Here is a 15112-nt window from a genome sequence, read left to right as displayed (position 1 = left end):
GCAACAAAGCTGTCGCGAAACGGCCAAGCGTATTGTGCTCGTGAAATGCTAGTTTATTTAATTTAAATATGCCATTGGAAAGGCCTTCATGTGACATCTGCGAGAGGCCTTTGGAAAGTTGGATGGGAGGGCGGGCACGTCTGTGTGCGCCACGTGTCAAGTGGTCTGGTAGGCGATTCGGTGACAAATCTTAAACTGGAAGCATGTGAGGCCACGTCATCCAGTATCAGCACAAGCGCCCTATTCTTGGCCCCCAGGTGGACTCCAAAACTTTATGCAATTCAGCATAATTGTTACCACTGGCTGTCTGCGTGCCCCCCCACCCCTCTCGTTGTCTGTCGCGTCGCATCTGCAGAGAAACACGATTCGCGCTGCTTACTGTTAGGGTTTATCGCTGCGGTTTTGTTAAGAAATTCTGTCGCACCTGCTTTCCTCACTCGGTGTTGCAGCCTGCAATAGCCATTATTCGTTCCTCCAAGAGGACTTACTTCTTTCCTTCTCCGTCCTGTTTTGTGTATTCTTGTGTTTTTCCAGTTCTCGGTGCTCAGTCTGATGAATGCGGCCAACACCGATGCTTCAGGAATGACTCTGCCCGCCCTTGCGGCGCCACCTGTCAACGCTGTCATCGCTCCCGAGGATTCCTTCAAGAAAATCCGCAAGCCTTACACCATCACCAAGTCTCGTGAGAGCTGGACCGAGCAAGAACATGACAGATTCCTCGAAGCTCTGCAATTGTAAGTGAAATTCTTTTGGCTAAATCTCAAATCGGAGATGTAATTTCTCCGTTTCAGTTACATTAAGCTCTTTGGATTTTCTGAATTTTGCGCCCGAGGGGAACACTTCTTCTTCTTTAGAGAAAGGAATTTGATCAGCGATCAGGAACTTGATAAACTGTTTGCAGCTTCAGCTGTCGTCGTCAGGAACTGAAGAATGCCTTGCAAACTTAGGGTCGCCCGTAACCTCCGGACATGTTTACTTCATGAGCATAAGATCTTTATTGGAAGTGCTACAGTTACGATTGGCTGGAGTAATAGAAAAGTGTTCAACACTGGTAATTGAATCATTACAAGGCCCCTCAGAACAGTCTGGGGTGGTGGGTAAAAGTGGCTGCTATGAATTCAACAGGGAGTGCGATCCTGCAGCATGAAGAACGTGCTACTTGCCTCAGATGTGGAGAAATGGCTATTTTGGCTCTCGCTTTTAGCACGAGTAAACTTGGAACGAATCCTGATGTCCTCTTGAGGGTATTTATCCTGATGTCCTCTTGAGGGTATTGGTGATAGCTTTAAAGCTTAGCTGGGGGATGGCTATTGAGATGTGATGTCTGTTGAATACTGGCAGCCTCCATGTATGCTACGTGTGTGAGGTTCCGATGATCTGTGTAAACCTCAGCAAGGGAAGCAGTGGGCTTCAGATGTTGTATGCTATGGAGTGGCTCCAATCCAACCATGGCAGAGGAATTGTTCTCATTGATAAGATGGTGTATCCATTTTAGCCTCATAGAGAAGCTGGTGCTGAGAGTTGTTTAGGTGATATAACAGACAATTGACTTCATTCATAGCCCCCTTTGACTTTGAAAAGGTAGCTTGTCAGGGCTTCTTCCACTCATCGTGAATGTGCCTAAACGACCAGGGGCGATTAAAAACCAAACCTGCTGTAAAAGGCCTGAAAACACAGCCTTTTCTCCTTCTTTGGCAGCAAATCCTGCATAAAAACAGCAAACTCACTTCCTTTCCCACGCATCTACGCTTGCTTTAGCCTTGTGTCAATGCGCAGCCCTCCCATTTGCCCTTGAACGCTGAAAACACAGCCTTGGTGTTGTGTTGAAACTTGCTCTTCAGATCTGCCCACAATCAATCAGCCCTTCAGATTTGCCCACGATCAATCAACCTTGTCAGAGTGCAGCGGATGCAGGAACATATGACTAGATTGAAAGGAAAAAGTGAACATATGAGAGAGTGAGAGATTAATGTTTGCAAAAGGCCAATGTGGCCTATGAGACAAAACCAATACATCTATATCCAATGTCATCTCATCACAGTAAAGCTGATGTGAAGTAACATGAAATAAATAAATGTATCCTAATATGAGGTTGAGATCTACTAAAATCAAAATAAATCTAAAAATTGAAGACTATATATATATACATATATATATGATATGTAGTTAGAGTGGTCCATCTCTTAGAATCTCCATCTTGAAATGGTCTAGGGTTGCTTTGCTAATGTGTTGAGGGGTGAATCTCTTGTGTCTCGGAATAATGGCTTTGATTTGACTATGGTATGGGCCTCTTAAATGATGGCTAGGTGGTTGGGGTTGTCATGCTCTGCAAAGTGCAATGGCCTGGTCTAATGTGGCTTCACGGCATGATGTAGATATGGTTTGAATAGATGGGGCTAGATTTGCTAAGCTAGTGCTATCTGTGGAGTCTAATATGTGAAAGAAGTTTGTCACTGGCCTCTGCCTGGGTCCTTTTGGGTGGGTTGGTCTCCTATCTAATAACAATGATGTGCAGTGCCTCTGGAGCTCCAAGAGGAAAAGCTCTAAGCATCTCTGGCCCTTGTACTCCATGACACGCCAAAGAGGAATGAAGCCATCGTGGAAGAGATAATGGTATCTCCCTTGTATATCATAGTAGATTGTACATCTACATATGTAGTGTTCCTCCGTCTTTGGCTCTCGACTATAGAATTGACATATCCTCACCTTTGCTGTAATATCCATCCATGTGCTTGTCTCTAATTGTAGGTGGTGGGAGGAGGCACATAGCTATCCAATAGTAGCTCGCATACCATGGGAGAGGTGTGTGTCTATGTATTGTGGTTGAACAATGAATCCATCCTTCGAGAGGTGTAGAAAATGATTCTGGTAATGCTCCATTCTAGATCCTAGAGGGAGAGATGGATGGATCCAAGTTCTCCTTGTTTCCACTCTCAAAATGTCAGCTCTAATGATTGAATTCAACTGACGTCAGGTAAGGGGGAGTTTAGGGCAATCCAAACTATAGTCAAATGGGGGAGGGGGCAACAAGATTGGGCTATTGCAGTAATAACCCATGATGTGAGAGAGGGTGCTAGCAATATAGATTTCATGGGTTTTAGGGAACTTTATTAGGTTGTTATTTTGATGCTAATTTGGGTAGTTGGGTTGCCCACTGTGTGCTGGCCTATTGTTTAGGATGCAATAACTAAATGACATATGAGAAAGGCATACCTTAGGAGGATCAAACTTGACATATCATTGATCTCTTTGTCCTTTCCATGGAGGTGCATATATGCGTGCCTCCTTCACTCTTTGTATCATGATGTCATCTCTCGGTAGAGGAAGACTAAAGGTATTGGTGGTTTTCACGCGTTGGTACTTATGTGGTGTTGTACTGTGTGTCTCATGCTTTCATTTATGGATTCGTTGCCTATTTATTATTAATTCTTTGAGTCCTTGTGTTCTTCTTTATGCTTTTGTTCATTTGTGCATCTGCACAAGTGTAGGCTGATGTGACTAGGGTGGAGCTATCCCAAGCTAGGCGATGTTTTGAGACCAATTGAGCGGCTTTGGGGATGATTTATGCTATTTTGCTGAAGTTTGAAGCTTTTCTAGGAGATGTTTTGACAGACTTTTAGATTAGGTTTTTCTAGCAAGAGCTAGTGTTGGACAGATTGGTCTTCTTGTGCCTTGGTGGAATCTTAATCGTTTTGCTTTAGACTTGGTGCTTTTGGTCTTGGTTGATCAAAGAATTAGGATATAGATGCAAAAGCATGGTAGATCCATGAATGACTTTACTGATTCTTTAGTAATGACAAATACATGTTGCAAGGGGTGTTAGGCTTTGGGGTCAACCCATTTGGTCTCCAATGTAGGAGCATTCTAGGTCCACTATTTGCGTTGCTTTTCAATTGCTATATTTCTTTGTTTAAGATAAGTGGGACAAGTAAGGGCTCATTGTCCTTTGATTAACCAAAGTATTAGCAAACATGTTTTGTTTTATCTTTTCTCATGTTCATCTCTTGCTTGTGAGCTTTAGTCTAAGTAAGACAAGGACTTTAGGAGCTTTGTGCTGTTATCATTTGCCAGTCTTTTTTCTACGAATGTTGCATTCATTACAGGCACATTGGGTGAAGATTAAGGTTTCTTGGCCTTGTCCATAGAAGTCCATGCTCAACTGAGTAGTCCTTGGCAGTCCATTTGGCACACCAATAGTCGCATCTTTACTCCTTTTTGTTGTTTGTAGTATTTTTAAGCTTGGGTGGCGACTTTCAAGCATGGGTGGATATTTTATACAGCAAGGTGGAAAATTTCTCTCTCTTTTTTAGCGGTAGTGGATGCTTTGTATTTTAGTTGACAAGGCAGTGGATCCTTTGGTAGTTGGCAAGTTTTTTAAATGTTTTTTTAGAGGGTTGGCTAGTATGCAGCTTTGCAAGCTTTTTTGTCATTATTGTCTAGAGTTGATTTGTGTCCTGCTACTACTATTGTAGTGACATCATCCAGCCATCATTATATGGCCTCATCTTCCTTTGTTAAATTGTCACCGGAAAGAGAGATTAACTTATGAGATAATTAAATTTCACCATGATTTTTTAATTACAATGAACTTTAATTTGGGTAACTTGAACTCTTGGCATGTGACTATTGCACTAGCAGTGAAGGATTTCGCATAGGGTATACAATGGATAAGTATATAGGCTACTCGTACAAGGCATATCAAAATGACAAGGTGCAATGTGAAACTTTCATTAAATGGAAAGTTTGCAACTTGGAATTGAGTCACATTGAGAAAATTTCACACAATAAGCAGCTCTCTTAAGTTATAAAGTAGGCCCGATGCTCAAGTTTGGTCTAGCAAGTAGCTCACTTATGATTAATTATTCAGATTAATTAGCCCAATCAAATTCAATTTTGATCAAGGAGTAGCTGGTTACTCCTTTAGAAAGTTAATATTGGCTATTTGGAGCCTTCTTCTCCCCTATTTTAGGAGCCTAAGTTTGTAGATTGCCATTCTTCTCTTCTTCGCTATAGAAATTATAGGTTTCAGCCATGTAACATGAGATGATAGCATGTATAGAGTGAGGACAACAACTAATCTTCTCCCCTTAGCATCAGGAATCCTTTGGTTAGCTTTGCAACTCGATTATAACAAGATATAGTTTTTTTAAAAATGTATATATCATAAGAATGGGTCATTAGTACACCACATGCTGAGATCCTCTCTTCCTCTTTGAGAACTCAACCCTTGTGTACTTTTTCAATATTTTTCTCATGAAGAAAGTGATGTTCTCATAGTTTTGCCACAAAAAATCCATGTATCTATGAGAGGAATGATGTGGGATTGCATTCAAACTATGTAGAATAATTATTAAGCCAAATGCCCTAGAAAATTGAGGTAACCTAACTCTCATTTTTAGGGTTTAGCAAAATGAAGTATTCACATACATTTTTGAACCATAGTTGAGGGAAACTTTAGAACTGGAATGGAAATGGGAATGGGGATGGGAATAGGAACATGAATTTTCAAAGGAGCAAAATTGGAATGGCAATGCCACATCATCAAGAGAAGATGAGGGATACATGATATCCTAGTTAATAGGGTTTAAAGACATATACTTTAAAAACTTAAATTTAATGATATGCAATAACTTACAGTTATAAGTTGGAAGATATTAATGAAGCTATAAGATGGAAGAAGTTATAAGTTGAGAGAGAGAGAGAGAGAGAGAGAGAGAGAGAGAGAGAGAGAGAGAGAGAGAGAGAGAGAGAGAGAGAGAGAGAGAGAGAGAGAGAGAGAGAGAGAGAGAGAGAGAGAGAGAGAGAGAGAGAGAGAGAGGCCCTGTCCGTGACCTACCTGCGGACGCCCTGTCCTTGAGCCGCTTGCGTTGTCGCTCCCTGTCGGCGGACGTCAACCTGCACGCGGGCGCCTACCTGTGGACGGTTGCAAGTCGCTGTGGACGTCTGTGCCTACACGTTCTGCCTCGTTCTTGCTTTGTTTCCTGCCTTCTCGTCTTCTGCCTTGGCCATCCATCGTCTGCCCAGGTCGGGACCTTGCTGTGCGATCATGCCCTACTGCTCTGCATCCTGCCTGACGTCTCCCCTCAGACTCGTGCACAGCCCGTTCTGCCCTGCCCTTGCCTGTCCTCTTGACTCGTGCTGCCTCCCCGCGTGCGACCTTTCGTCTCTGTTCCGCGCGAGTCAGAGAGAGAGAGAGCGAGAGAGAGAGAGACAGAGAGAGAGAGCGAGGCTTGCACCGTTTCTGCCTCCCGTGAGCTCTTGCCTCGGCATCTGACAGGCACAAGTAGTGATACACCATGGCTGGTCTGGATATGGCTTTTATAGACCAAACGGTGGCAGCTCTTGGTCTAGATTCTGATACAGAGGAACCAGAGGATATGGTTCCTTGCACAGAGGAGATGCCCCTTGCTCTTGACTTTCAGCCTGCGGGCAAACGTACCAAGCATACTTCGGAAGAGATCATGGATCCTTAGGAACGCTCTTATGCTCAGGTTGCCTCAGATTCTGTGGATTCTTAGGATGTTGACTGGGAGCATCTGCTGGAGTTTGCCAATACTCTGCTTGGCGATTATGTTCAACATAATCATGAAGTGTTTTCTGACTCTGCAACTGAAGATGTTCTGGAAGCCACTGTGGACCCGAAAAATGTTTTGCGCTCATTTTCAGTGTTTTATGAACGTGCTGTTATACTCTTCTTCACTGGTAAGCTCCCAGTGCTTTCCTGTATTCGCTAGTGGCTGCACAGTATGCTACAAGGGGAGTGTGTTGAAGAGATTTTTGTTGGGCCCTGAGGCTTTTATGAGGTGTTGTTGAAATTTGAGCAGCATCGTGCTAATCTCCTGTTTAAACTGCCATTGTTCTTTGATCGCCGTTTGGTCCATGTTGTGCCATGGCGCCCGATGGCAGATTTTCAACGCCTGCTGCAAAGTGAATGCCCGGTGTGGGTTGAAGTGGAAAATTGTTCGGCTGTCTATTGGCCACTATTAAAGGATGCCATGGCAGTGGTGGGCACTGTTTTGGTCCCCCCGAGCCTCAGGGCTGTGAATCGTAACCGTTTGTGTATGTTATGGGACATTGCTAGGAAAAGGCCTGCTTGGTTACGTCTTAATTGCTCTGGTATGCATCCTTTGTACTTTCGCTTGAAATGGGGTAACTTTGCCGAGCATTGCTTTTCCTGTGGAAAATTGGGGTATTTTATGGCTGAATGCCCAGAGAAGCAACCGACTTCAGATGCTGAGCATGTTGTGCTGCCCATGGAAGATATGGTGCTTGATGCTCCGTCGCAGGATGCAACCCAGTCACCTAAAGTTGTGGATAAAGGTAAACAACATGTTTCGGGGTTGGATTCTCGTGGCAATGACTGGGTAGATGTACGTGCAGAAAAAGGTAAAAGGTTTGATGTTGGCTTGGCGGATATTGTGCCTACTGCTTCTCAAGCTTCCATGCGCACTTATATGCGCAAGAAAGAAATGTTGTCTTCAGAGCACACTGCTCATGCTATGGTTTCTCCTGCTCCCCGTAATCAGCCTACTAGGAAAGTATATGCGGACGGTCCAATGGGTCCACCTGCTAAGTTGGCTTTTGATACTAGAGGTAACGTGATTACACCATGGGATTGTCGTTATCCCCGTTCCATCCATAAGACAGTGGATATACCGTCCATCTCCAAATCTGGCCGTTAGAACTCTTTTGCTGTCTTAGCTGATTTTTTGGATGAGGGAGTCCTTGACATTCTAGCAGAAAAGGTTAAATCGAGACAAGCTATGCCTCATACCTGATTTCCTTTTTGAATACACATGAATATAGCCACGTGGAATGTGTGAGGCATTTGTTCTCGCCACAAGCAACATGCCATGTGGACTGCATTGCATGAGAATCAGTGGGATGTCTTGTGTGCTGTTGAGCACAAGAGTCATAGTGAAGTAGGAAAAGTTGTGGATTGCCATGGCTTTCGCTTGTTTTATGCGGGGTCACATGCCATGCATTATTCTGGTGTGCTTATGATTATACATGAGAAATATCAGCCTGTTCTTCTTAAAAATGATATACATGGCCGTTTTGTGGTGATTGAAGTTTTATTTGAAGGAGAGATCTTATGGTTGCTTGGTCTTAATGCTCCGAATGATCGTTTCTCCCGCCGGGATCTTTGGAATACTTTGCAGTCCTCCTTGTCACTTGGCAGACGGGGGTTTTTGATGGGGAATTTTAATATGTGTGTTGATTCTTCACAGTCCACTTCAGAGCATTCGATGATGGACGCTCCGGAAAGTCGTGTTTGGAATGCATTTGCTCGTGCCGTACTTAAGCAAGATCTCTGGTCTTGGCTCCACCCTTCTTCTACAGGGTTTACTTTCCATTCTGCGCAGTATGCAACTACATGGTCGCGGTTGGACCGCATGCACATCATGCAGAATGATGATTTTCTTCCTGAGATGCTCGAAATAAAAGTGTTGCAGCAATATGCCTTGTCGGACCATTTCCCTCTACAGCTTGAGATGCTTGCACAACCCATTGCACCTTTTAAGCAGTTTCTGGATAGACTCCCTTTGCGCTTCAACTCGTCTTATTTGAAGCATTCAATCTTTCAGGGCTATATGCAGCAATTGATTGAGAGATTCCTATTGGACTTCTCCTCTGAGGGCAATGCTTCGTTTGAACGATTGCTCTCTAATATGCGGCGGGTTGCTCGGCAGTATGGGATTCATCATGCCTCTCTTTGTCGGCGGCGTCGACGAGCAGCGGAGGACTTACTGGCTTTGGTTCGTTCTCTGTTGGTGGACACTCCAAATGATGTATTCTGCTGCCACTGGCGATGTGTTTGGCTGATCTTATTAAAGAGTTTCAATTGAAATCCTATCAGCAGGCCAAATTGCAAAATTTGTTGAGACTTTGCAAGATAGTGCTTGTCAGACTCATAAGTTCTTTCGAGCTCTACATGCATCTCCTGCTTGAGAAAATATGACTAGACTCCAGCATCCAGAAGGTCAAATGGTCATTGACCCTCAGACTATTGTGAACATGTGCAGGAATTATTTTCTCGACCTTCTTGGTTCTTCTCCTTCACCTTCTGACCAAGTTACTCATGCACGTTCAGTTTTCCATGATTTGGTCCGCAATCAGGTTCCACATGACATGCAAACTACTTTGGAGACAGATATTTGTGAGGTAGAGGTTATGGATGTTTTGCTACACCTGCCCAAGGATAAAAGTCCCGGTTGGGATGGTCTCACCAATGAATTCTTTGAGGTTTATGCTACTCAACTGGAGAAACCATTGACGACTATGTTTTAGCAAGTTTGGGAAACGGGGTTCATGCCTTCCTCATGGAAAGGTCTTATCAAACTGCTTCCCAAAGTTCCTTCGCCGTCAATGTTGAAACATTGGAGACCAATTTCTTTGATGGGTTCGATGTATAAAATCTTTTCCAAAGTGATGGCGAATCGGCTCCACAAGCATCTTCCGGCCATTGTGCATCCTCTTCAATATGGTTTCATTAAGGGCCGAAACATTTTGCATAATATTTTAAATGTGCAAATGGCTATTGACTATGCAAGGCACTCTAATCAGGAAGTGGTATTGATTCAATTGGACCTGGAAAAGGCGTTCGATTATTTAGACTGGTCTTTCATTGCAGAACTTATGTCTGCTATGGGTTTTGGCACTCGGATATCCCGATTGATCTACACCATTAGTGCTGCGGCTTCTTCGTGAGTCATGCTAAATGGTGGTGTTACCGAGCCATTTGTCCTTGCCCGCTCAGTGAGACAGGGTTGCCCTTTGAGTCCTCTCTTCTTTGCCCTTGCGACTCATCCGGTTCTTTTGATGTTATCTTCTATGGCAGCTTCGACTCATTTAGCTGGATTGTCGGTTCCTTCTGGACAGCACTTCATTAGTCAATCTTTGGCTGATGATAGTTTTATGATTTTGCGGGCGGACAAGGATAATCTTCGCAAAGCATTGGATGTTTGAACGCTCTTTGGACAGGCGTCTGGTCTTCATATCAATGCTTTCAAATTAGCCATTCTCAGTTGCACGGAGTCAGATTTACAGTCATTGGGTTGGCAGGGACTGGTGGTTCCCCGTGGTTCCATTGTCAAGCATCTTGGATACCCTTTGGGTGTTGATGTTCGGCCAAAGCAACTATTAGAGTGGATTTCACAGAAACTGGCAGTTAAGTTTCTATATTGGAAGTCGCAGGCTTGGCCCTTCCATGTTCGCCTCAAAGTGGCTCAGACAATTATGTTGCCAGTGCCCACATATTTCTTGCCTTTGCTGCCTTGGACTGCTACTACTTTGAATGCTCTTACTCAGTACATTCGTTTCATGTTATGGAAAAAGGACTCCTTGCATGCAAGCATTTCATGGATTTCTTGGTCGCATGCATGTACCCCCAAACGTATGGGTGGTGGGGCTATTTTGGATGCTGAAACTCATATGTTGGCTCTTCGTTGGTCTCTCTTTCGTGCCATGTGCTTGGATCATCACCCGTGGGTTGTTATAGCCCGTTATTTTCTTGAGGATCACGGACTTGTGCATGGTAATACCCAAATTCGGAGCTCTTGGTGGCATGTTCTTAATGCAGACTCGCGGTTTTCTACTCCTTCCTCATCCCTGCTTGCTCATTTGGTATGCTTCTGGAAATTGGTCCTCTAGAAGGCTTGGTGGCATCTAGCGGAGGACCGCTTACATGCAAACTCTTTTCGACTGGAATTGTTGGCAACCTCGCGATTACTTTCCTGGGAATCGCAAACATGAGCTCAGACCAAAATTTAACCGCATGGCATGGTTGGGCTTAACTTCAGTTGCGGATGCCACCCTTGCCAGTCGCAATGTGTTGATATCATTTCGTACAGCCAGGAGGCTTTTCAAAATCCCACGTGGATACTGTGATTTATGGGAACAGCTTTTGCTAGTGCTCCAGAGTAGACAACCGTCTCCTGCCCTTGCTTTGGATCGTCCTTGGCAGGATTGGGACCTTGCAGGTTGCTTGAATTTGGAAAAAGCCTCAGCTAACCAGGTGTATCATCTTCTGATTAAAGATCATCAATGGCTGGTTACTAAAGCAAATACTGTATGGGGATTGCGTAAATCTCAGTCATGGTGGAAGGCAACTATGATGGAGGGTTGGTTGAACAAGACACCTTTCAAATGCAAGGTCTTTCTTTGGAGGGCCATGATTGGTGGTCTTCCTCTTGCTTCCGCCCTTTCCAAGCCTCCCATCTCTAATGGCAACTGTTTCTTTTGCAGCACCAGTGTGGAATCCGCCCATCATCGATTTATTTCTTGCCCTCTCGTGAAGAATATCTGGTCACTCTTGTCAGCGGTTTGGCGAGCAGTGGTTGGTTTCTCCCTAAGTCCTTTTGATTGGGTTTTTGTACGGCCCAAATACCCCACACCGGCACAGTCGCATATGAAGATCTTGTTCCACTTTCTTAGATACTGGGGCTGCTAGCACAATTGGACCACCCGGAATGCCTTTCTTTTTGATTCGGCCTCTAATGTTCTGGGACATATTGCGAGGCTTAGAGGTCTCTTGCATTGGCAGTTAGATCTCATTCGGCACTCTGACTTACTCCCTCAGGAGGACTTACTTCCGTGGCATATGGCAATTTCCTCTGTGTCTTTGCCATGACTTTTGTACCTTGATGGCTTAGAGCCATCGTGTATCTTGTAATCATGTCAACTTGTACCTATTTTTTGTAATTAATACAATTACCTTTTACGAGAGAGAGAGAGAGAGAGAGAGAGAGAGAGAGAGAGAGAGAGAGAGAGCTCTATTGGTCAAAATTGATGGTCATAAGTGTAAGTCTTGATTGACAAACTGTAGTTGAAACCAAATCATGGGTACAATTCTTATTTTAGTTGTTCGCTTTTAATGTTACCATGTTGAAGAATCAAATTTTGCTTTTATAAAGGTCATGATTGAAAGGGTGGATCCCTTTATGCTTATAAAGGCTGTGATGGCTTTCCTATTTCACTTGATCAATACTCAAAAGGGAACATTTGTGGCCCAAAATAGATTACATTTTCTTAGAAGGACACAAACTTTTAATTTTTGACCATTAACATTGCATTCTATTCCATGGAGACTTTTTATGTTCCAAAATGTTTTGTGGTTGGCTTGAAATGCCACATGGTGCCATTTCGGGATTATAAAATGTTTTTGTCTAGCAAACGTGTTTCAAGAGATTTTGATCCCGTTTTGGTGTCTTATCCCTTCTTAAGTGTTGTTTTAGGCCGTTTCGCATAGCTATGTTTTGAACACTCCATAGTTAGTTGCAAGCCAAGGCCCAACATTGAAGATGACAAGGTCATTGTGTACGTGTAGATCAATTGTGCCGCAAGAAATCATTAAAAGTATAGCCATTTGTCTCTATTTTCAAGCATACATTAGTAATCTAAAGAAATACTGAAAGTGGCACCAAGCTTTGGGGCCAACAAGTGCCATGGTGATGTAGGACCACTGTAGCTCTAATTTTGTGTGGAATTTTCGTGTTGCATTTATTGTTATGCTGAATTAGGTGTTGTTAAAATGTGGTTTATTGCCCTTAGGATTTTCGAAGGCTGTTTTATGGTTCTGTTGCTAGGACATCACTATCTTTCTAAAGGAGGTAAGCTTGTGTTGTCTTGAGAAGCAAGTACATGCATTTTGGCTTTCTGTAACTCAATTACAACAAGGTTTGTACTCGCTAAAAACATATGTTTCAGGATAGCGAGCAAGCAACTGAGCAGTGAGCATGCAACTCAATCACACACAACTCCATTAGTACACAGATGCTTCAAAGCTATGCCATGCATGGGGCGAAGTAAGGAATCAACATGCTCTAGTTTTCTTTAATGCAGATACTCATGCCAATTTCATTTCGCCATAATTGGTGGCCAAGTTGGGCATAAGAGACGATGAGATATGTCCCATGAATGAGGCTAGTTTCACTTGTCTTGGACATGCATAGCTAGTCACCTATATCATTAAATACTCCGTGTTCATCTTCAATTGTATGCCAATAGTGAGGATTTTCATGTAATGCCATTGGAGGGCTAGAATATATTACCGGTATTCCATGGGGTCACAAAGTGCATGCTATATAACAAGAAAATCACCCTTACTCTCATAAAGAAATGCAACATGTTCTTGGTGTAAAGTCGAAGGAAGAGTTAGTTCCTTTTGTGTTTGCTTTAATAATTTATTAAATATAGAAAAGTCACCTTTCCATGGTATTTGATATTGCAGAAGATGCTAGTAAAGATGTCATCAAATTAATGATTTGATTAAAATGAAACTTCTTTGCACCAACAATGAAGGATTCGATGGACACGTGTACAAGCTATGTGATGCAAGGATAGAGCAAAAGAAACAATGTGCAATGTGAAACTTTAATTAAATTGAAAGTTTCTCGCCTGGTGAGTAGCTCAATTAGGGCACTTAAGTTATAAAGCAAACCTTGAGCTTAAGTTTGGTTCAGTGAGTGGGTCACTTATGATTAATGACTAGGTCATTAATTAGTCCTCAATAAAAGATGTGATCTAATTAAGGTGCAGTTGATTATTCATTTGGAAACTTGATCTTGCCTATTTGGGGCTTTCTTTTCTCTCTTTTTGTCATTGTCTTTGGAGTAGTCCATCTTTGGAGGTTGTAGTAGCAAAAGGAGATGCATGCTTGCTAATTTTTCTTGAGTGAACAATAAGAAGAGAGTGTTTTGCAGCCATGTCAAGGTGCTGGACAATCGGGAATCAATCTCTTTCTTCTCCTTTCTCTCTCTCTGGTTATGCAAGCTTTGTTTCACAACAGATCAAAATTAAGATTTTTTGCTTACAGCAGACTACTGGCTAGGGTTTGCAAAAAATTAGTCATTTTGGGTGTCGAATTGCTTGTTGAAGACATTCCAACCAAAACTTTCAATTTGCCCTTTGCTTTGGGTCGCCAAATCATTGAAGATTTGGGGCAGACATTAGGGCAAATGTATTCAAACATGTGACTCTAATTTTCTAGCCACTCAAAACATTAAATTTAGCATCCAATCCCAGGGCAGATGCATGGTAGAGATTAGGTTTTATGGACAACAAGTTTACAAGGCTGAATTACTTCAATTTGATAGTTTCAATCATGGAAAATTTTTATTGGGCACGATGTTGACTCTCCTTGACCATCCAACTTCGAGTTTTATAGTGGAGGTCCTCCATGTTCTGGGTTTAGTATTCTATCTTCTCTCAACTTATGGCCTTATTCTATTCATCTTGATACATGGGTTACTTTATTGAGCAGGATGTCTTTGTAGAGTATGTTGCCTTAGGAGCCGTTCTTTGGTCAGGTTGTTAGGAGTGTGGCTTCCTTGGGTCCATTCTTATTCTTTGTGCAAGGTCCTCCTCGACATCTCCCCATTGCCACACCTATCAAGCTACCTTCAATTTGAGAGGTTCCTACCAAACCCCATCGTTGCCTTTGGTGGTTCCCTTAGACTCTCTCTCTCTTTTAGGGGGGATACCAATATTAGTGATGTGGTTGTGGATGCTGCCCTTGCTGCCAGCTGTCTACATGAGAAATGGGTTGCTGTGAGCCGGTTTGGGGTCTCCTACCTATTGTCCCTAGGTACATAGGTGGACTACTATCCAAGTTACAATGAATGTTGTGGGGTTGAGTGCTTAGGAGATGTTGAGCCCTAGGCATTATTGTTTTTCCTGAACTGTGATGGGCTCACAAGTAGATTGAATCTCTTAGTGAAACGATAGTGATGAGTTGCTGGGTAACTTGAGCACTTTTACGAAAGCATCAATTTTATTGACTCATGACACATGCATTGAATATATCATCTACAAAATTGTGCGAGGTCATATACAGCGAGTCCACAGCTAGGAGATCTACACGATTCAAAGCCCTATATTGCAACATTTGAACAGGCTGAATTGTGTTCCTTTTTAATTTTTGATCCATTTTGATTAGTCTATGAAGGTTCAACCTTTCATGCATTGTGTAGTTTTTTCCCCAATTCTTGGATTTGATAGGTGTTACATGAAATGTGGGGTTGTTTTACTTCTTTTTAAATCAGGAGAGGGTTTTTATAATCTGTGGCATCTTGTGACATTTAGTTGGTATTTCATTATTCTTGCTTATAAA

The 15112-nt window shown here is 42.8% G+C and overlaps 1 protein-coding gene across 2 annotated transcripts in view; it reads left to right on the top strand.

The window, feature by feature from the left end:
- Window positions 1-274: 274 nt before the first annotated feature.
- LOC148034374 (protein REVEILLE 8-like) overlaps window positions 275-15112 on the top strand; it is a 61611-nt gene continuing 46773 nt past the window's right edge. For both annotated transcript variants that reach the window (XM_087679321.1, XM_087679320.1), the window contains exon 1: window positions 275-734. In XM_087679321.1, coding sequence (XP_087535447.1) covers window positions 553-734 — 182 coding nt within the window. In that variant the 5' untranslated portion in view covers window positions 275-552. The remainder of the gene's footprint in view (window positions 735-15112) is intronic.

Source organism: Lygodium microphyllum, chromosome 6 (genome assembly GCF_053477565.2).
Source record: "Lygodium microphyllum isolate KBCC chromosome 6, Lygodium_microphyllum_v1.1.10, whole genome shotgun sequence".
Taxonomy (NCBI): Eukaryota; Viridiplantae; Streptophyta; class Polypodiopsida; order Schizaeales; family Lygodiaceae; genus Lygodium; species Lygodium microphyllum.
This window is presented reverse-complemented; position numbering and strand designations above follow the sequence as displayed.